At 34.9% G+C, this 22,259-nt stretch overlaps 1 protein-coding gene across 1 annotated transcript in view; it reads left to right on the top strand.

Annotated features, from left to right (window-relative positions):
• Window positions 1–22,259, top strand: part of NAALADL2 (N-acetylated alpha-linked acidic dipeptidase like 2) — an 881,821-nt gene that overhangs the window by 538,917 nt on the left and 320,645 nt on the right. The window contains exon 6 of the mRNA XM_084231106.1: window positions 15,708–15,851. Coding sequence (XP_084087232.1) covers window positions 15,708–15,851 — 144 coding nt within the window. The remainder of the gene's footprint in view (window positions 1–15,707; window positions 15,852–22,259) is intronic.

Below are 22,259 nucleotides of genomic sequence, written 5' to 3'. Positions count from 1 at the left end.
GATCGCCTGTGTTAGGAAGAGGTATTTCTTTTTTTTTTTTTAAGATTTATTTATTCATGCATACAAGAACTGGGGTACAGGCCAGAGGCATGGGAGGGTGAGCAGATTCACCAGAGACAGAGCAGGGAACAGAACAAGCAGATTGACGGAAATACACTGCTGAGGGGAGCAGCGGGCAAGACAGGAGAGGTCTGCCTCACCATGTGGGAGTCTCGCCGGCTGTCCAGGATCGAACCCATGCTGCAGAGGCGGCAGACAGCTTCACAGTGCGGCGCTCAACTGCCTGCGCCACCAGGGGAGGCCCAGGAAGAATTCTTTCTTACTGAGGAAGGAAGTGGTGGTATGGGAGACTGAAATGCAGGTCATAGTCAAATGACCTCAATCTTTATTTGCAATGTCCCTGTTTTAATAATAGAAATGTATTCCTGTGTTTCATTTAGATAATTAAGAATCTATAAAATTAACTACCACTCCCAAACAATAAATGTAGATTATTATTAATGGAGTCATTCAGCTTTAATATTCTGATTTCATATTCTTTGGTCTTTGAATCATTCCTCAAGAACAGTATTCTTAATCACACTATTTTCTAGTAATTAATCTGCATATTTTAGAAAAGCTATTTCTTTTCCTTTGAGTTATGTGTGTATGTGTGCTAACATTTATATGTGTGTTGGTCTGTGAACTTGAAAGCCATGAAGAGTTTTTAAGTCTGTAGATATTATTTTAAAATATACTCTAAATGAAAATATTTAGTATTGAACTGGATTTTTATCTCACTTTAAAAGGAATGTTTGATAGTTTGCTCCAGTAACTAAGTTATATGAAACTCTAGTTTATCTTCCAGCTAAAGTCAGTATTATGCCTCACAGATATCATCTTACTTATATTTTTCTTATATTTTTGTTATATAGAAATAGACTCACTGAATAACTGTATTTTTATGCGCACATTAGTTCTTTTGATTTTTCTTATCTTAATTTTACATAAATTTGGACATGAAATATTAGCATAGAGGTAGATTCATGGAAATGTGTTATAGTTATGTTTAAAAAGTCTGTGAATTTACTGTAGAAAATTAAAACCCAGGGCCTCCCCGGTGACGCAGCGGTTGAGCGCTAGGTTGCGAAGCTGCCCGCGGCCTCTGCAGCGCTGGTTCGATCCCCGGTTGCTCCCCGGCCACCGGAGGAGGGTCCCACATGGCGCACAGACCTCTCCTGCTGCCCGCTGCTCCCCTCAGCAGTGTGCTTCAGTCCTTCTGCCTGCTCTTCTCCCCGCTCTGGCTCTGGTGAATTCTCTCACCCTCCCGTGCTTCTGACTGTACCCAGTGCATGTATAAACAAACAAACAAAACAAAACAAATAAATAAATAAAAACATGCCTCTATTAAAAAAAAAGAAAGAAAATTAAAACCCAGACTTAGATTACTGACTATATGACATTAGTGTAACAATAGTTAATATTTTATAAACTTTTATTGTTTATGGAAAACTGTTCAATTTTAATATCAATACTATATTAGTGTAGATTATATAGATATAACATGGGATTTTATAAATTTAGCATGTTATTGATCATTTTATTGTAACTTATAATAAATTTGAAATTTCAAATTGCTCAAATCCTAAAGACATGTAGAAAATAGTTGATGTTTTCTTCTGTATTGAAAAATGGATTTGGCTTTAACATAACACATTTTAAAAATAGCTATCTTGCTCTTGTATGATTTATATTTTCTTTGAAGCAACCTTGTAAGTGTGTCACTCTCTTCAGTTCATTTGATAACAAAGGTACTATACGAAAGTGAGCATGGACTGTCTTATTATCTGTTTGATTTGTGTATGTAAGTACACTCCAGAAGTAGAATGTTTATTTTTTTTTTTATGGGAAGCTCAAAAGAATGAAAAGAAGTGATAGCAGGACAATATGCACTAGCAGAAGGTGCAATAAGTGATTGGATTTTTCAGTTCTTTTGGACAGCATATGGATAGTATTTGTCACTGAAATAATGTGCTCATTTATATTGTACCTATTCTTCTGTGGAACTCAAAGCACTTTATGGGCACTCTCATTAATTCTAAAGCCTTGCAATGAGCTAGCTATTTGGCAGCTTTTGTCCTCATTTTATAGTCTGAGATACTGCAGTTTATGGTATGATATTGTACAGTTGTTTGCAAAGTGTTCAGAAAAGAACCAATGGTCTTAACTATAATGTAAACAGACAAAAAGGACATTTTAAAATGTATTTATAAGGGTTTAAAATAATGATTATCCAGTGACACCAAATGCTGAATGGAATTATTTACAATATTCTGATTCTTCTTCACCTTCAAGACAGTCTGTGTCATTAATATGACTTTTCATTTTTCGACACATCCAGAATTAAAACTCGAATTTCTTACTCGATTTTTGCCATTGTCATTATTCTGTTCAATGGTTACCAACTCTTAACACTTCTCCCTTTCCTGGCTTTTCACATGGATGTTTACCTTTCTTCTTTCAGAAATACCTTAGTTCATGCAGATAATAGTTCAGATTGACCCAAATGCCCAAAAATAGATGACTGGATCAAGAAGATGTGGTACATATACATAATGGAGTATTACTCAGCATTCAAAAAAGATAAACACATGCAATTTGCAGCAACGTGGATGGAGCTAGAAGGGATCATGCTCAGCGAAATAAGCCAGAAAGAAAAATAAAAATGCTGATGGTCTCACTCATAACAGGAATCTAGAAAACCTAAATAAGGGACCAGGAAAAAGAATAACTATAAGAAAGAAAAAAATCAAAATCAACAAACACCTATGAACCAGAGACACACTTTGGGGGGAGGGGCAAGGAAAGGAGGGTTTGGGGTCAAAATCAATTGTATGGGGAATATAAAAATAAAAAAAATAAAAATAAATTAAAAAAATAGGTCAGGTTAAGAAGCTGTAATAGCTTCTAACATTATTGACATCAGAAACATGGAGTCTAAAAGAAGCAGTTCCTGAGCCCAACTCTGCTGCTTACCAATTATGTGACTTTTAAGCATCTTAAAGTTTATAAATTTTAGAGTCATATGTGTGAAGTGGACATAATAATGACTACTTTGAAAAGCTGTATCATCACATATAAAGCATGGACATGGCAAGAGTAATATAATGCCAATCCCAAACTCTGCCTGGGACAACTGGGATCATTTTTGTTTTCATCATACTTTCTTTTCTGCATATCATTCTCAGGTCAAAATTTTTAAATCTGCCATCAAGTGTCTACTCAAAACACTGTCAGAATCCCCAGTACTTACTTAATCTGTTCCACACTTCTTAATCTATCAAACAAGGTCCCCTACAATAAGGACTTGCAATCATTCTAGCTTTAATCTACTGACAATCTTTAGTTAACTTTGGCTACTTGCTAGTCCCTTTTATCACTTCAATTTTCCTTCCACAGCTTTTTGAATCATGTCAATTCTTTTGCATAAATTCACCTTCCTTATACACATTTCCTTTATGGCATGGAACTTACAGGTTGTATAAAAATCCTGTCAAAGTCATGATTATGCTATACCAGTTGTAGCTAAAGAGGAACAGGTATAGTAATACCTTTGCAGAGCTCTAGCCACTGTCTAAAAAGGACCCCTTATTTCTTTTTTTTTTTTTTAAAGATTTATTTATTTATTTATACAAGCACTGGGCACAGTCAGAAGTGCGGGAGGGTGAGAGAATTCACCAGAGCCAGAGTGGGGAGCAGAACAGGCAGAAGGACCGAAGTACACTGCTGAGGGGAGCAACAAGTGGCAGGAGAGGTCCACGCGCCATGTGGGACCCTCCTCAGGTGGCCGGGGAGCAGCCGGGGATCGAACCGGTGCTGCAGAGGCTGCAGGCAGCTTCGCAACCCAGCGCTCAACCGCTGCGCCACTGGGGAGGCCCAGGACCCCTTATTTCTGTATGAGAAATGAAGAAAACTCGCTGCAGAGAGCCTGACTCTGACTTGTTTTCAGATCAGACAGGGGATGCTGTTGTGCCACTCACCCATAAGCAGTTTTTGCTTGTTTGTTTCCATTGAATTGATCATTGTCCTTTTCTGCTATCTGTGTCTTCTTTATTTCTGGTGTTCCTGTTCTCTTCAGACCTGCTAAAGCATATTTGCTTTGCTAGTTCATTTTATGTCCCCTGTCTAGAGACCCTGGGTTTTCTGGTTATTATCAATTTCTTCTTTTCACCAAATAGTCGTGAAGCTGGATGTTTTGTATCTTCCATTTCCTCACATCTCTTCTGAGTTACCTGACTGAACAGCCACAAACTATAATTTAGTAGAGTTTCCACACAGGGATATGTTCTTGCCCTTAAATAACTTTTTTGACTTTTTCCTTCTCCTATTATTTAAAATTGCATTCATCTCCTACCTCCTCTTCTAAGAAAAATTTATGAGTTTGACTAGTAGTAACCCAAAAGATTTTTGTTATATAGTGCTAGGAATATTAATACATTATTGGATTGACGTGAAGATTAAATAAATAAATTGGAGAGAAAACTTAGACCAAAGTGAATACAGTTGATCCTTGAACAATACTGGGACTAGGGATGATGAACCTACATGATCAAAAGTCCCTGTATAACTTTTGACTTCTCCAAATTTAACTACTAACAACCTGCTGTTGACGAGTAGTCTTACTTATCACATAATCAATTAACACATGTATATGTAATCTATTCTGTATTTTTATAATAAAGTAAGCTCAGAAAAGAAATTAAGATAATTATAAGGAAGAAAAAATATATTTACAGTAGAGTATTGCTATGGGAAGTTCGTGTTTTTTGTCATATAAGTGGATCTATGCAGTTCAAGGGCAACTGTAATTAAATTTTGTTCAAGATCAATTATCATTAAAATCTTTTAAAAGATAACTATGCACAGTGTTGTTTGACAACAAACACCCTTCCTTTCCTTAAAGAACTCCCTCACTTATTAACAGAACCATTAGTGTTATGCTAATCAAGACCATGTCTTTCTCACTGTGCCATTGTGATATTTGCTGTGTCTTCAAAGGCTTAATATTTAGTAAAATAAGTAATCAGTACTGTGAAAAATATCAACATACTAAGAAAAAAAGTCAAGATATTATTTTAGTCTATTTATTTATATGAGTTTAGATTCCTTTTTGTAAAATACTTTGAGGAAATGTAAATCAAAAAACAAATTGCTAAATTGCATTCACCAAATTATAGGGCTCTTCTGTAAGAAAATTATCATTATGTATATAAATTAAATGGAAGAAGAATACTAGAATATTTCTAACTAGAGTTCTGTTTACAGGCATTTCTTTTTGTTTGTTTGTTTGTTTTTCTTTTTAAATATGCACTTTATTTATTTATTTATTTATTTTTTAAATAATAAATTTGTATTTTTATATTCCCCATACAATTGCAACCCCCCCATTCTGACCCCAATCCCTCCCCTCCCACCCCCCACCCCCCAAAAAGTGTCTCTGGTTCATAGTTTTTTGTTGATTTTGATTTTTACTTTCTTATAGTTATTCATTTTCCTGGTCCCTTATTTAAGTTTTCTAGATTCCTGCTGTAACAGGGTGGTCCTCAGGAAAGGGGGAGGTTCCAGGTTCCCTGCCCCACCCAAGGAAGGGTGGAGCTGAGCAGGAAGAGGGGAAGCTGCAGAAGAGACTGAGGAAGGAAGCAGGATGGAGCCAGGAGACCTGGAGGAGACGCATGGAGCCTAGAGACACGTAAAGAAACTGTGCTTGTCTTTTGGTCGTGGACTGGGTGACACAGATGTGGATGAGACCCGTGGAGAGTTGACCATGGCAGCTTTTATCCTGATGTTGATTTTGCTCTTTTCCTTCCGGGCTTGTTTGGTTGTTTGTGATCCTTTTCTGTGGGTCCCCACTGGAAGATGCTTTAGACTTGTGGCAGGCCTTGGGGCCTTGCTCTGGGCCAATCCCATATGGATGGACTTTTACCCACGAGGGGACGGGTAACTTTGGGTGCTTCATTTAGAAACTAGACTCTTGGCCTTACCTGTATTGTTTCCTAGTTTTATTAAAGTTCCTTCCCATTAAAGTCTCATATGTTTTGTGTTGATGCGGCGGATGGCAGAACCCATTTAGAATAGGCAGGTTTGCGGGATTTGGGCTGCCCCTCTCCCTGTCCTATAACACTGCTACGAGTGAGACCATCCGATATTTTTCTTTTTCTTTCTGGCTTATTTCGCTGAGCATGATCCCTTCCAGCGCCATCCATGTTGCTGCAAATTGCATGTGTTTATCTTTTTTTGAATGCTGAGTAATATTCCATGGTGTATATGTACCACATCTTCTTGATCCAGTCATCTATTTTTGGGCATTTGGGCTGTTTCCAAAGCTTAACTATTGTAAATAGAGCTGCTATAAACATAGGGGTGCAAGTGTTCTTTGGAATTGATGTTTCTGTGTCCTTTGGGTAAATACCTAGGAGTGGAATTGCTGGATCATATGGAAGCTCTATGTTTAGTAGGTTCAGAAATCTCCACACAGTTCTCCATAGTGGTTGGACCAGTTTGCACTGTTGGTGGGAGTGCAAACTGGTGGGAGTACAGGCATTTCTTAATGTGCAATCTATGGCTTGTGATGAAAAAATCCAGGGATATTTTCCATGGTTAATCTTTAAGAACCTACATTTTCTTTCTTCCATGTGTATATTTTCTCAATTTAAACAATCCTTACATAAAGATATGAGTTATATTTTTCAAGTCAAAAGTCTATGTGTGATTCATAGCAAAAGGTAACTTTAATGGCATTATTTAAAAAAAGGGAGGGAATATACTGAAATATTTAATTTTACCCATTCCAGAAATGAGGGAATTTTCAGTAATCACAAGAGGATTTTCAAATTAAATTTAGATGAAACCATATAAGTACAAAAAAAAATTTAACATGGGGGTGAGAAAGAGGAACTATTAAATTCCTGTCAAGATTGCAAAGTAACATGTGGTATTTTGAAACATATTTTAGATAGGAGACTACAAACTTATTCAAATTATCACTTATGGACAATTTTAGAATCAAAGTCATAGAAATGGAAACTATTAGAAATGGAAATTATTTCCCAGAGTCTTTCCCAGTCAGAAGCAGAGTTAGGACCAGATGTTGGTTTTTTATTTTCAGGTTAGTGTCCCTTTCTTGTGTCAATATTTCCTTATCAAAACTAGAAAATACACAAACTATGAGCTTCTCAGAAATACTTCACATGTGGTAGTACATTTAATTTTGCATCTATATCAGGGAATCAAGAGTTAAATATTTACATTTTTACCATCAGAAAACAGCTAAAAACAATAAGTAAATCCAGCAATAAAATGAGGATTTTTTGGCTGTTTGTTTCATCAATCTCATAAAATAATGTGGTCTCATACAATCTGGTATAAACAATTTTATTGCAAATTAATGGTTGCATACTTTCAACAACTATCAAAAAAAAAAAGGAAACACATCCACATAGTCTATTTAAAAAAGTCCAACTTCACTTTTTCTGAAATGAATAACTGCAAATCATTCCAATGTTCATACCCTTCAAGGTTGAGATGGAAAGCTTCGCAGGGGAATGTCTCAGAAGAGGTCTGCTTTGCTCATATTACATGCAATGTGCAGATGGTCAATTATCCCAGTTATGAATCTGGACTACTCTCCTAAAGTAAAGAACAAACCAGATATTGTATCTGTCTCTTAGTTTGTTTTTCTTATAATATATAGTTTATGGTTTATTTTCAGATGTTCATGTTCTTGGAATGCTTTAGGGAAAGAAACGGTCTTGGAGTAGACAAATGATGAATATAAAACAAACTAAATATTTAGAATTACATGGAATAGGAAATCAGTTCTCATATAACCAATTATTCCTCTGAAATAGAATTAAGACATTGTCAGTATCTGTATATTGCTACTGCCACTGTACATCTAAATTTTCACTTAAAATTACCAATTTATACATTCAGGGCAATAAAACCCTATGCCAAGAGAAGTCCATTTACTTAAGTGAAAAGGATCATAGTACAAAAATGTCTTTAGAGAACATGTTTTATTGATGAACAATCTGAAACATAGGAATGGACTTTATCTTTTAAGTGATTGCATTGATGTATTTTAAAACCATCAAAAATATTTAAAGTATTTATAATAATATATTCTCATTATTCTATAATAGTCTATCCATTATAGGACATACCTCATTTCAACTACAGTGTAATTAAATATTATGCTATGATTTGTATTTTGGACAAAATGAAGCATAGGTCATCATTTTAACTGTATATAATAAAAAAATTAACACAGTAATAAAATCTTTCTTTGAGATTGTCAAGTTTAGAACAAATTCTGAAGCTGCATAGCCATTAAAATATACATGATAAAACTTTTTTTTTGAGGAGAGAGTATAATGTTCATTAGTATTTTAAGATCCTTTGCACAAATGGTTTTACTTTGCCATTATAAATCTTGAGTTACATGTCTAAACTTAGAGAAAAGTAATTTTAGTCTCAGGAAATGTTGTCTAGTTCTTTTTGAGCCTGTGCCATATTAATGGTCAATACCTTTGAATTAGCTAACTAGAAAGGGAAAGTTCAAATTACTATTAACAAATATGCAGTCATGTAAATGAGCATTACCTTAATAAAATTATTAAATATTAATAATTCTAATTATTTTAATCATTATTAATATTTTAGGATTTTAACATTAACAAAAATATATCCCGGTGTACTATTCTTTAAAGAGAAACATACTATAAATAATCTGAAAGTTCTTATAAGATCAGAACACATGGACACTTTTTGCTAAAGCATTTTGATATTTACTAGGGAACATGGGAGTATGGTTGGCTTTAGAGTGATCCATTGAAATGAGAAAATACCACCATTAGAGACTTCTTTTTCAGCATCTTGTGATTGTAAGTTTTATGTCTTGAGTTTCAAGCTTATGATTAGAGGAAAACAAAATTATGCACTTGAAGTTTGATATAATCATCCATTCAGAAAATATTCACTGAATGTTTACTTTTTACTCTTCAATGTGCTAACCAATGGGAATAAAACAAAGAATGAGCCCTTACAAAGCTTATAATCTGGTCAGTGAATAGAAAGTAAAAAGTAATTTGGAACAGAGTAGTGTTTACTAAATGCGCAAGGAAGGACTTTTATGGGGATATATATACAAGGACCAAGCCTCCCAGAGTAAGCAACAACTAATAGTTGAGTGAACTTGCATCAGTAAAATTTTGGAAGCACAATCTATATTATTATGAGAGATGATAAGAAACATGTAAAATTAAAGAAATAGTAATTTTCATTTAAATTTTCAAAATAACTCAGTAATAAAAGTCCTGTATGGTTAAAAATGTGTGTTTATATGAGTATGTATGTTTGTATATAGCAAGAGAGAGAGCAAATATTCTGAGATGAGCAGAAAGTACAAAATATTTTAAAGTGATAGTTTCATTTTTAATAACACAGTACTGAACTTGACTAGCATAAGGGAAGATGGTGATATTCAAAACTAAAGGGTTCTGAGATACTGTATAAGAATGAATCAGCTGTATTTATAAGGACAACAGAATGACCAGTTAACTAAATTGGTCATTCTGTTGTCCTTATAAAAGTCATTCTGTCGTCCTTAAGTGTACAGCATGAAATGTGCTTTTAAAATCTCCGTTGTTTAAGTTCCATGACAGTTTGTTTCTGATGAGTGGGAAGTATTTAAACTTTAGGTTTGTGAAGGTTTTTTTTAATTATAATGAAAATATAATAATGATAATAACAATAATAATATAATACTTGCAAACCAAGAAAGGGAAAAAAATCAAATCAATTGGCCATTGTAATATTTATTCATAACTGACATTGTGTTGTAAGTGTAATTTTGATATTTGAATCACCAAATTTATCTCTGAGGAAAGGAGAAAATCAAAAAGAAGTTTTCACAGTTAATTTAGACTTGTCATTTAGTGATAGCATATGAATAGACTTGTTACCCTTTTCAAAGGAAACCGAAAGTTGATTTGGGGATTATTGAGTCAAGGTTGTCATTTTCAAATTTGGGTAATGTGAGCAAACTAAGTCTATTAGTTTTTATTCTGCTTTTCATATCTTTGCTGTGAAAATTACATAAATCTTGCTCTGGAAAAATTAAACCAGTCTTCATCTGTCTGTATGAATCACCTAAGAACTTCTTAGACTGTAGATTCTGATTCCAAATCCCAGGTCACTTTGATGCTGTTTGTCCAGCAACCACACATTGAAGAAAATGATTCCTGGGATCTCATCTCTCTCTCTCTCTCTCTCTCTCTTTCTCTCTCTCTCTCTCTCACACACACACACAACCCTCTCCCCCCAAATCAGATCCAAGGCTTGAATTATACTCCTCAACCCTGATAGTGGCACATTGTCATTATCAATCCACACAAGACCCCCTGGCTTTATGCCAGCCCACCGTTTGCCTTATCCCACATCTCTCACTGCCTTAATTCTGAGAAACACAGTGTCTAAGAGTTTTTGTCTTAGAAGGTTTATCTTTCTGAATAGTCCTTGGGTAATTGGCACTTTCTGTATACACCAACTTTTCAAGTGAGTAAAAGACTTCCATCTAGCTACACAAAAAAGTGCTGGCAGCTAACAGCACATTCATGTTTTCTTAAACATACACCCAGAGGTGTCTGGAGTGGATATTGACAACTTGTGAAAACATAATATGACATCTATTAAAATGAGCAATTAGAAAACATTACTTATTTTTAAGCTCACTTCTTCAAATATCAGCTATTATGATTCAAGTTCTAGTTCTCTAAATAACATACTGTTTTTATTTCAATAAAGCAGCATGATGAAGACCTTTCAGTGTCACCTGAGTAGTTAGGGTATAGTAGATAGGATGACAATATTATCAATATTATAGTCAAATTATTTATATATCACACTTCAAACAATAAGTAAAAGTTGGATTTAAACTTAGAACTCCATACATCCAGTTTCATTTTACTACTATATGCGTGTGGTATTGTATCAGGTATTAATTATTGATTGGATGGATCAAATTGGATCTTTATCTAGATTGCAAACAATGTGTAAAGTGAAAAGAGAACTAAATATTTGCTAAAATAAATGTTGGTGTCTGCTAGTATTTATTGAACATAACCGATGTATATGATATTACATATGCTGCAATCTAAAAATCAGAGCGATGAGATATAATGTCAAATCATTTGCTTTATGGCACCCTTTGCATCAAATGCACAGTCCACTTGATTTTCTGCTCATAGCAAATGAATTCTTATAGTTCATAAATGTGTTCTAACATGTAACTGAATAAAAATGTGTTTGCTTTTATTCAAAGCCTCTTAATAATGTAAGAATGAAATTTTCCTCACTTTTTGCCTTCAGTAAACCAGTTTTTTTTCAAAATAGCTCTGTCTGTAAATTAATCTTGGTGTCCTATAATGTCCTGCTTTTAATATTTGCTCTCAGAAGTGAACTGTTTGTCAAATTTCCATTAAGCTGAAGGTGAAAAAATAATGAACCACTTCTGATATTTTAAAAAAACGCAAGTCCATTAGATCTGAAACAAAAAAAGTCAAAGATTTGGATATGTTCAATTATGGTTTAAGGTTCATTCATATTTAACTTTTAAATCCATCATTTCATATTTTTAATAGAGCATTCTAGAGAAAAAAATACACTTACTGAATTTTATCAACAGATAAAATATCTCAAGGATGATTCTATTTACAGAAATACTTTTTGTTTTCACTCACAAAAGTTAATTTTAGAACAAGGTTGACAGTGAGTTGATGTGGATGGATTCATTTTGAAAATCTACTTAGTATATTTGTTGGTAGGGTAATTAAGAAGAAAACATAAATGCACAGCAAGTACAGTGTTAACACAATTATAATCTATTCTCCAATTTTTATAGGCATTTAGAAAACTGATAAGATAAAAATAGTGAACCTATTTTTCAAAGAATTGTGTAGTTTTTTTTTCCCTCTACTAACTATTCAGTTCCTATTATTTTCCTGGAAAAATGCATTTGTGACATGCATGATATAGATGTGCTCTTTGTCTTCAAGGAGTTTTAAGTTTGTAGGGGATAAACAGTGATTTTGCATAGTGATAATGTTAATCAAAAATAACAAGCACCTCCAGAAAGATGCAGATGTATCACATAGAGCTGATGATGCCAGACAGCTTCTTGAGGAAGGTGACTTGTGAGTTAGGTTTTGAAGGAATTGTGTAGTTCAGAGATGTGTGATGCATGTAAAGTGAATGTAAAGTGGGGAATAATGCATGCTGGGAAAACCAGACTGAGATGATTATATTCATATGTTAGGGCTTCCAGCTGTATTCCAAGACACACAGTTTAATGGTCACTGCAGCCCAAGGTGCAAACTGGAGGAGCAGGAGATGCAATGCCAGACACTTGTATCTGAGAACAGCTTCAATGTGTTTTGAACACCCCCTCTATTTATCCCAGTAACTGTCTAACCATTAGCATCTATGAGAATCTGCAGGACCAGCTCATGGGCATGCAACCTGCACAGTCATATACTGTGGATCCTCACTTGGTTTAATTTTCTGATACTGCCCTATAGAAACTCTTCATATTTTCTGAATAAGAGGTTGCAATTGTCATTTTGTTCTGGAGACTGCAAATTATATAGCCAGTCCATGTGCTATCCATGAAAATGACTAGGAAGCAATGGCCTATAGTCAAAATGAGTGCCATAGGTCCATATCAAAGTAGTTAATTGTTGAGGTCAGCACTGTGCAGCTATGTAACAAAACTGATCCTAAACTTAAACCTTTATTACTTTTTCTTCAGAGTCATGACTTCCAAGGCTGCCACAAGCTTAAGTTAAATATCATTTTTAGGCCTTGTGTTGTTCCTAATGATAAATTAAAGAAACAGTTCTGTAACATATTTCCTCATTTATAATATGCCCTCTGGAGCCTGGATCTCAGTATCATGGAACTCTGTACCCCCTGCAGTCCTGTCAAATTAAATTCTGAGAAAACCTTTGGCAATTATTTTTCCTAATAAAAGTTCTGAAAAATATAGCACTGTGTCGGCAAACATTATTGGCTACCTGATAGAAGCATTCCTTTGTGTATTTCCTTTTGAGTCAGTATAAGATACATAAACTAAATGTCTTTTAGCTATTTCCTTAAGCACAGTTTATTCTCTCCATTCTTTTTACTCTGAATACTGGTGTGTATTTCTTTTATGTGGGTCATTATAGATTTTTTTCTTTCCTGATTTTTACTCATTTTTTTTTCAAAATTGTAAATGACTTTGGATCACACACAGTATTGTGAATCAATGTTACCTTGATAAAAAAATAAAGGAATATAGTCACATATTTCTATAAAGCTTAATTTAGAAAATGCAGGTACCCCTACCTTTTGAAAGTTAATTTTATACCATTTTGCCTTTAAGAAATACCTACATTAGTATCTGTTTTCACTAACAAAAGAAATGCAAACAGGATTGTCACATTTATGACAAAAGGCATGAAGTGAAACCAGTGTTACAGTAGTGGTACAGCAGTACTACAGGCCGCTCAACCCACAAGCAGTAAGAGTGACCCCAGTTAGTCCCTTGTACAGGCTGTGATCTATCGTATGTCACATCATGTCATACCATATTTACTATATGTTAATGTTATTTTAGGTCTCAGGTATTTGGCATGACAGGGACATGGTAGATTTGGTTTTAGTTTCAGAAATGCTAATATTTTTTTCCCTTATACAGTTATGACTTTGCTCTTTCACCCTGCCCTTCTGACTTATGATAGGTCTCAGGAGAATGCTCCATTTTTTTGATAAGGAAGCCTGTGTGTCACTTTCCCAAAAGGCAAATATTTAACTGTTTTTAGCATTTTTAGTTATCACCTACTTTTTAATTCATTTTTCAGTGTTATTCATTATATTGACTTACCACTGTGAAGAGCAAATATTTAACATTCTTTGACAAGTCTCCATGTAGCCTCAACCCTGGCTTTTACCCTTCTCACTTTTATCCTAGAGAATGATATTAGAGGGGACTGGGGTGAAGCAAAAGGTGGGAAGTGCCCAGTAGACTGTGGTGGAGGCTTATTAGTAGTTTGGTGGCAGGCGGGGTGTGATAGTGTACCTCTGAAGAGGAGTGACATTCTATACCTAAAACTTACAGAGTGGTGGGAACCATTGTTAGTTAATTAAAATAATATACTACAAATAAAGAATGACATCAATTTTTGTGTTAAAAATCACTATTAATAAGACCATCTAGGGGCCTCTCTGGTGGCACAAGGGGTTAAGACACAACCTGTGAAGCTATCCATGACCACTGCAGCATGAGTTCCATCCCTGGCCAGGGAGCTACCCACATGGCGCAGCAGACCTCTCCTGTCTCGCCCGCTGCTCCCCTCAGCAGTGTATTTCAGTCGATCTGCCTGTTCTGTTCCCCACTCTGTCTCTGGTGAATCCTCTCACCCACCGCCCTACCCATACCTCTGGCCTGTACCCCAGTTCTTGTGTGCATAAATAAAATAAATCTTTAAAAAAAAAGACCATGTAAATTTTATTCACTGTAAAATGATTGCATTATTTCAGAACCATGTTTTTCTGCTTTTGAAGTTAATAGCTGTCTCATATTATAGATGATTTGTTTTTATATGTTCCTAGGAATTCCTCAAATATAAAATCTCTGATACTATAATAAATATTCTGTCACCACATTAGCATACATTCCTTATCTCCATTACTTTTGTTTTCCTAGAGAATTTCCTCCCAAGCCTCTTGACCTCACTCTCTTTCTCACTAGCTCTGAAATACACACGTATCATCATAGGAATGTCTTTGACTGAGAGCGTCTATTTAAGAATGGCAAATTAAGTTCTGTACATAGTGGGATTTATTGACTGAGAGGTTTTGACACAGGATGTCTCAGATGTGTCATTTTATAGGTACACATCTAGATTTTCAGCATTTTTTAATATATTCTCCATTGACCCAGTCATATTTACTACAAGTTAATCTTCTGTTGCACTACCTAAAAAGTAAGATTCTGAGCACCAATAGAGCAAAACATCTAAAGAGCCTCAGGAATCATAACATCATCCTATTTTAAGTGTCTTACCTTCACTGTATCAGGTGTCTCCTTTTCAATCTCCCTCTCCCTCTTTCACTGTTCTGCTGGTGTGTGGGATGGCAAGACAGGTACTAATTATGCAAATTGGTGTTTAGGGAGAGAAACCCTGATAGAACAGAATTTTATCAAATTCTACTGTTTCCTTTACCTTCGATTGACAGCTGATGTCAGTCCTGGATACTGTGCTATAAACTACTCTGCTTCTGAGCTTCCTCACTGCTGAGTGAAGTTTTGGTTTTCTAGGTCTGCTATAGCAGTTGACACTTGATTCATCTGTTTTCCAACTTCTAAAATTTTATTGATAATGTGTCTTTTATTGTATTGGCCCCTATAAATTTATTCATCTGCCCTCACTCACCAGAATTCATAATAGCAATTGGGCTGCATTTTTATTATGAATACCTCATATAGAGGACAGCTAAAGAATAAACCAAGAAATGAGCCAAAATAAACATATAACTCATAACTTAAATACATACATATAAAAAAACTTCCTTTCATGTGTTTTTAATTTGTTTGCTAAAGATTCAATTCCTTTCTCTTTTGAATACAGATGGAAGCTTTAGACAAAACCGACCAAACCTCACCTCTCTGCTAGTGCAACCTATATCTGCATCTCTCGCTGCAAAACTGATATCTCCGTCAAAAGACAGAATAAAAAATGGTGCCTGTGTCCCTCTAGAACTTCCAAATAATGGTAAAGTATTTCATGTCTTTCTGTGTGTAGTTTTTGTAAAGACTGTGATTTAAAAACAAATTCTCTTAATTCAACAGATTTAGCATTATTCTTTTTAAAAACTAATTTTTGCTGAGATGAACTTTTATTTTCTTCGTTGCTCTTTAAGGGACAGTTTTAGAAACTATTTTGATTAAGACTGAAGTTTGACCAAACTGACAATTTTAAAAAAGAAGAAAAGAATTTTGAACTGCAGCAAAGAAAAGCAGCTTTACAAATAAAGCATTTTATACATTCATGAAAATCTGCTTAACATAGTTTCCCATATCAGCTTCAGCAGTCTTGTTGCCTGCCAAGATTCAGTGGATAGCAGTCAGCTATCTGGGGTATGAAGTCTTTTAGGAGAAAGCATTAAAGCCTAATTCCTGCAATTGACTAAAAAATCCCTCTGTCTTTACGCATCACCGCCCGAGATGCTACTCTACTGCAGTGCAGTTTGTCAGCCTTGTTGGACCACATAGGCGAAAACTGAAGTAGTTAAGCAACCTGTGAAGGGATGAAAGCCATAGGCTGCATCTTATTTCTGCCTCCAGCCTCAGCATTGGAGTTCTAAGGAAGAAACTCTCTTTACATATTGTTAAATCTGTATCTAGTTGCTGTAAAATTCAACTTGAAGTCTGTTTTTGTGTCAAGACCTGGAGGCTCAACCATCATTATTTTATCTTATCTGTTTTCCCCTTGACAACAAAAGCATAAAACAATGTTTTGAAGATACCTTTAAAAAATCTGAATACATTCAGGATTGCCCTCTGCAGAGACACATGTTTTTCAAGTCCTATAGATTGAGAGCCTCCTAAACTGATTATCGATTGAGCAAAATGGGAAATACAAAAAAAAACAACAAGTAGACTCTGTCCTCAAAGCAGGAATGAAGAAGCCCTCAAGGAACACTTTGTTTTGTGTTTTCTGTCTTCTATTTTAAGCCCCACAAATTGATTGTGGGCTGTGTTTGTTAAAATATGTAAACAGAACTGTAATAATAGTTTAGTTGTCAGGAAAGCACTAGATCTGTAAAAGAGCAGATTTAAGCTTGGATTTAATTAATCAGCTGATTGATTCAATAAATACTCAAAGTCCCTACTGTGTTGAGCCACTGTCCCGCCCTCAGGAAAAGATGACAGGTCCCATGCTATCTCCACTCCTGCTCATGCCCTTAGGTCACCTCCACCACCCTCCCACCAGCTTGTAGATTTGCATAATAGAAGGATATCTAACTGTCTATTGATAGTGTTTCAGATATCTCCAGTGTGTCTGAGTACTTCTTTACACTATAAAATATTATGTTAGCAAGCATCTTTCTTGTCAAATAACTACATTGATTTCTTCCACAAGATGTTAAATGTCTAGGTAATAGTAACATAGCAAAACAAGAGGACTCTCTACAGTTGTGTCTCCACAGTAAGTTAACAACGTATAGGAAGCTTAGAAGAAAACCTGAGATATATCCTTAAACCTCTTTACAACTCCAGGCCCCATGAAACAAGTTAGTCCTGCTTTTTAAGCAATTATGTCATGTCAACTTTTTCATTACCTATCAAGTAGATAATAGAGTTGGATGTGATATGGTGTGGCCCTTTTTGAGCCTTTCAAAGAGATCATTCCTTAGTAGATCTAAAATAATAATGATAATAAGAGAACTAAAAACTTCTTTTAGAACAGGGTGCACTTTAATAACTTCTAGCCATCAACTTGGAGAGCATAAGCAAAATCTTAATTTGCTCAGGATTTATAGCATGAATAGATATGTGGTTATTCTTCACACCAAAAAGAAATAGTGAGCTAGTCTACATTAGGAAAGATTGATCACTGTTGAAAGCTAGATTGTGCAATGGTGACACCCCAATTTTATGGCTCTTCAAGCAGACAGTTTCACAGTAAACCTAGGAGTCTGAGCTGGAAGCTGTAACAGAGTAATCTGTAGAACTAAAGATCAGCCTTCATGAGTGCCAGTCTGAAGTTCTTGGACAAAAGGAAAAAAAAGCTTCAGAAATCACTTTGAAGGACTATTCATCAAGGGTCTTAAATAGAGTGAACATAGGTGGGAAACCTATTGTCCAAAGTCCACAGAAAGTACAGTCGATTCTCTGTTTCCTGGGGAGTTCAGCTTGGGTTTACAGAGGGTGACACAGATCTGTCGTTCACCCAGAACTTCTCCAGTATCCAGCTTTCTATCGTGAATGTTTTGATGTTAGGCAAGTATTCAACATAGATTCATTCTATAGTTTTGTTTTCTTTAAAAACGTAAAGATAACCACAGTTGTATACTCTTAATCAAAATCACAATAACAAGTGTTTTCCAATTTTCAGTGATTCTCAGCAATTTATACAGTTACTTACAATTGTATCACATCATTTTTGAAGTAACTTTCACCCCTTGCAAATCCACAAACTCCAACTAAACTTTGTATTTTATATGTTTGATAAAATTCACTGGAGCATAGCCTATCATCATATTTTGACAGTCCTCTTTTATAACAGGCTGACAGCTCCATTTTTTAACTCAGAAACTACCAGACATTCCTCAATATCTCTTTGATTCTATGTGCTACTATTTCCTTCTAATATTTCCTCCTACCATTATATTTAGTATATGCCTAGCAAGTTTGTTGCTAGCATACCCACATATGCCTGGCAAGTTTGTTTCTCTGAGTTTGAAGCCCCAGTGTCCTCTGAAATACAGTGCATATGTCATCCCCATAAAAAGCTTTTGAGGGGCCTCCCCTGGTGGCACAGTGGTTGAGCGCTGGGTTGCAAGGCTGCCCGCAGCCTCTGCAGCGCTAGTTCGATCCCTGGCCACTGGCGAGGGTCCCACAAAAAAAAAAAAAAAAAAGGCTTTTGAGGATTCTACTCAAGTTGGCCTTAGGCTTTCCTCAAAATCTACCATGATGTAGGCACTATGATATGATAATTGCTTAGAGTATAAGCAATTTATATTTTTATTAAAATGTATTTTTATTAAATTTTATTAAAATGCATTTTATTAAATTGTATATTTTTATTAAAATGTAGTTTTTACCTCTATGATTTCAATTATTTGAGGTTGTTATGTCCTTGGATATGATCCACGTTCCATGCATGTATGAAAAGCGTGTATACTGTGGACTTGTTAGTGGTAGAGTTATATTTATATCCATTTACTACATTCTTTAATTAGGTCATTCAATTATTCTATATCTTATTATTAGCATGAAAATATCCCATTGTGTGTTTAAATTTATCAATTTTACTTTGGAGTTGGTCAGTTTTTGCTCTATGTATTTTCAGTTAATTTATTATCTTATGGTTCTTATCTTATTTCAAATATATCATATTGTCTGGATTAGTTGAAACATTTAGTGGGTGAAGTGGTCTTCTTTATACCTAATATCCTTTTCTTAAATTTTATTTGATCTGTTATTTGATTATCACAACTTATTTAGCTACAATAGTCTTTTTGGGCAAGATAGTATTCTTAGGCTACACCTTTTTTTTAAATTTTCAACTTTTCTGTGTATCTTTTTATATCATATTTCTTATTAAAAATCAACTAATGGGCATTTTAAATGCAGTCTGATCATATTTTAACAGGAATATCTGATTGCATTTATGGGAGTTTTGCTATCATATTTTCCCTCTACAATTTTAGAAGTTACAAATCCCTTTTTTATTCTTCTAGAGTTATCCCAGACTTATGATTTCCTAGGGCTTCCTGGTGTTTGCTCTGCTCCAAATAAATTTCTGCTCTGCCAAGTAAATTTCTTTGCCATCTCTTGGCAGGGACAGGCGGAGTGCATTTTTTTAGGGTTTCTACTTTATGGAAAAAGGGTGTCTTTCTAGAGCAATTTCTTCCCTCCAAATTGAGTAGACTGACAGCTTTTCCTTCTGACCCTTACATCCTATAAGGCCATCAAGATTAAATGTTTCTCCAGATTCAGTAAAGTCTTTTAGGATAAAAGCAGAATTTTGGTTTACTTATCTGGGTCCTCATCACAACTTAAACTTTTGACTTAGTAATTCCTTGTTTCTGGATAGTTCTTAGATTCTGTGAAGATTTGATTTGTATTTTTTTCTTTTATATATATTTATATATTTTTTAATTCTTTTACATCATTGTTCATTTTTAAACAATATTTGCGTCCCCCCACCCTGTCAGTTGTAGTCCCCATAGAGTTTCCTTCACCAATACACCTGTGCGCCATCACCTCAGTCCCCTGTGCTCCTCCCTCCCTCCCCTCTGATCCCTCTCCCTCCTCCTCCCTGCAGGATGTCTCTGATTTATAATTGTCCATTTTTGCTTTGTTGTGTTTTGTACTGTTTTTATTATTTTTACACTGATGTCTTATTTGGTTCCCCTATATCCCTGCTACACGTGAAACCACTCAATATTTTTCTTTTTCCTTCTGGCTTATTTCACGGAACATAATCCTTCTAGTTCCATCCACATTGTTGCGAATGACATGAGTTTATCTTTTTTGATTGCTGAGTATGCCACATTGTAAATTTTCTTAGTAGGAGGGTTAGTCTGAATACAACAGTCCACCGTGTTGATAGGAAAGTATTTTAAGGGAAAAAAAGAAATGTAATCCTTCTCCTTCTTTCCACTCATTCATTTTCTGACAAAATACATGGATAACTCAGTAAATGTACCCAGATTGATCAACATGTAAGTCAGGTTGTTATCAGGAAATCAATGATGTGCTAAATTATGCAATGCAAAGAGTTTAATCAAGGGTCTAAGCACTTGGTGTAGACAGGAAAAGGGAAATAGAAGGATAGTGAACTACCTTAAGGCTAGAAAGTATTACTTCTCCTAAAACCTGAAGGGGCAAGAAAATAAAAAGTCATGCAGAAACTGGCAAGTAGGACCTGGAGGAGAGAGCAGTCTCATAGGAGCCGTGGTTTTGTGATCAGCTAAGAAGGATTACAGAAATATATAATACCCTCATCTTTTTCTTAGCCATCCTGATGGCCACTCTTTGATTCCTTCCATTGGCAGGACCTAAGTGAAGCCAAGACTGAAGGAGGCAGGTGGTAGACATAACCCTTATGGTCAGTCTGCTGGAGCACAGAGATGAGTAAAAGGTGAAAATAGATCTGAATGGAAACATGGAAAATATGCAACACAGATATTGTTGCAGATAATTAGTCTGCTTAGCTAGCTTGATAATTGGGGATACATAGAATGGTTTATGAGAAAGATGTGGAAATTCCGTCACTCATTCTTATATTGGATACACTTATAATGTATTCATTTTTATAATAGATGCAAAGAAGATATGTTATTTCTAATGGGGTTCATATTCTTTAAAATATTTCCCTATTTAGAGAATTTTAGTTGGTAAAAAATAATATGTGTTAAACTTGAAATATTTTTTTTCCAAGTGCATGTAAAGTCACAGGAGTACTGCCCATCTGAATGTGTGCATTGGAGATTCAGGATAGCTACTGAACTTACAAATGTGTAGTGAAAGAAACCAAGCAAATTTTCATTCAAACAAATTTGTTCATAAAAATATTATAGTATTAAAGTGTAGTTGAATAGTAGTGCTGTATACTTTTACTTTTAAAGTTTATTTTCCATTATTATTAAAGCACTTAATATAAAGAGTTAGAAATTAGAGATGAACAAAAATATAAAAACAAACACATTATATATGAGTCATACCTGGGATTCTAAAGCAAGACACCATAGACTGGTGACCTCAACAACAAATGTGTTTTCTGATAGTTCTGGAGGTTGGACAGTCCCAGCCCAAGGTAACAAAAAAAGTTGTGTTCTAGTCTGACTTCTGTTCTTGTCCTACAAATGGCTTTCTTCTGTTTCCTCGTGTTGCCTTATCTCTGTTCTCAAAGAAACCTCTTGTGTCTCTTTCCCTTTTTATAAAACAAAAAACAGTGCTATTGTATGAGAATCTCATCTATAAGACCCGATTTAGCCTTAATTTCTTCCTTAAAAACACTCTCTCCATTTATAGCCAAACTGGAAATTAGAAATTCAACATATGCATTTTGAAGCTACATAATTCAGTCCATTACACATTTCTATAACCCACTAATTTTCCCAATCTACACCTTAATACAAATCCTTGTAGAATTATATAGACACAAGTGATTTTTACTAAAATGAGATAATATTACATACATATCTCATTTTGCTTATTTATCTCCACTTTTTTATGACAGTAAAATTTAAGTTATTTAATACACAGACTAAATCAAGTTTACTAATCACCCCAATCTTGGATTTACCCAAACCAATATTAATTCAGCCTATAAGTTGCATCTCATCTAACTGAGATGATCCTTTTTTATCTTTTCTTGATTTGGACTTAATTTGCAATCAAGTCAACTGTTCTACATTTGTCCTAGCTTCTAGATTTATACTCAAAA

Source organism: Talpa europaea (assembly GCF_964194135.1).
Source record: "Talpa europaea genome assembly, chromosome: 4".
NCBI lineage: Eukaryota > Metazoa > Chordata > Mammalia > Eulipotyphla > Talpidae > Talpa > Talpa europaea.
This window is presented reverse-complemented; position numbering and strand designations above follow the sequence as displayed.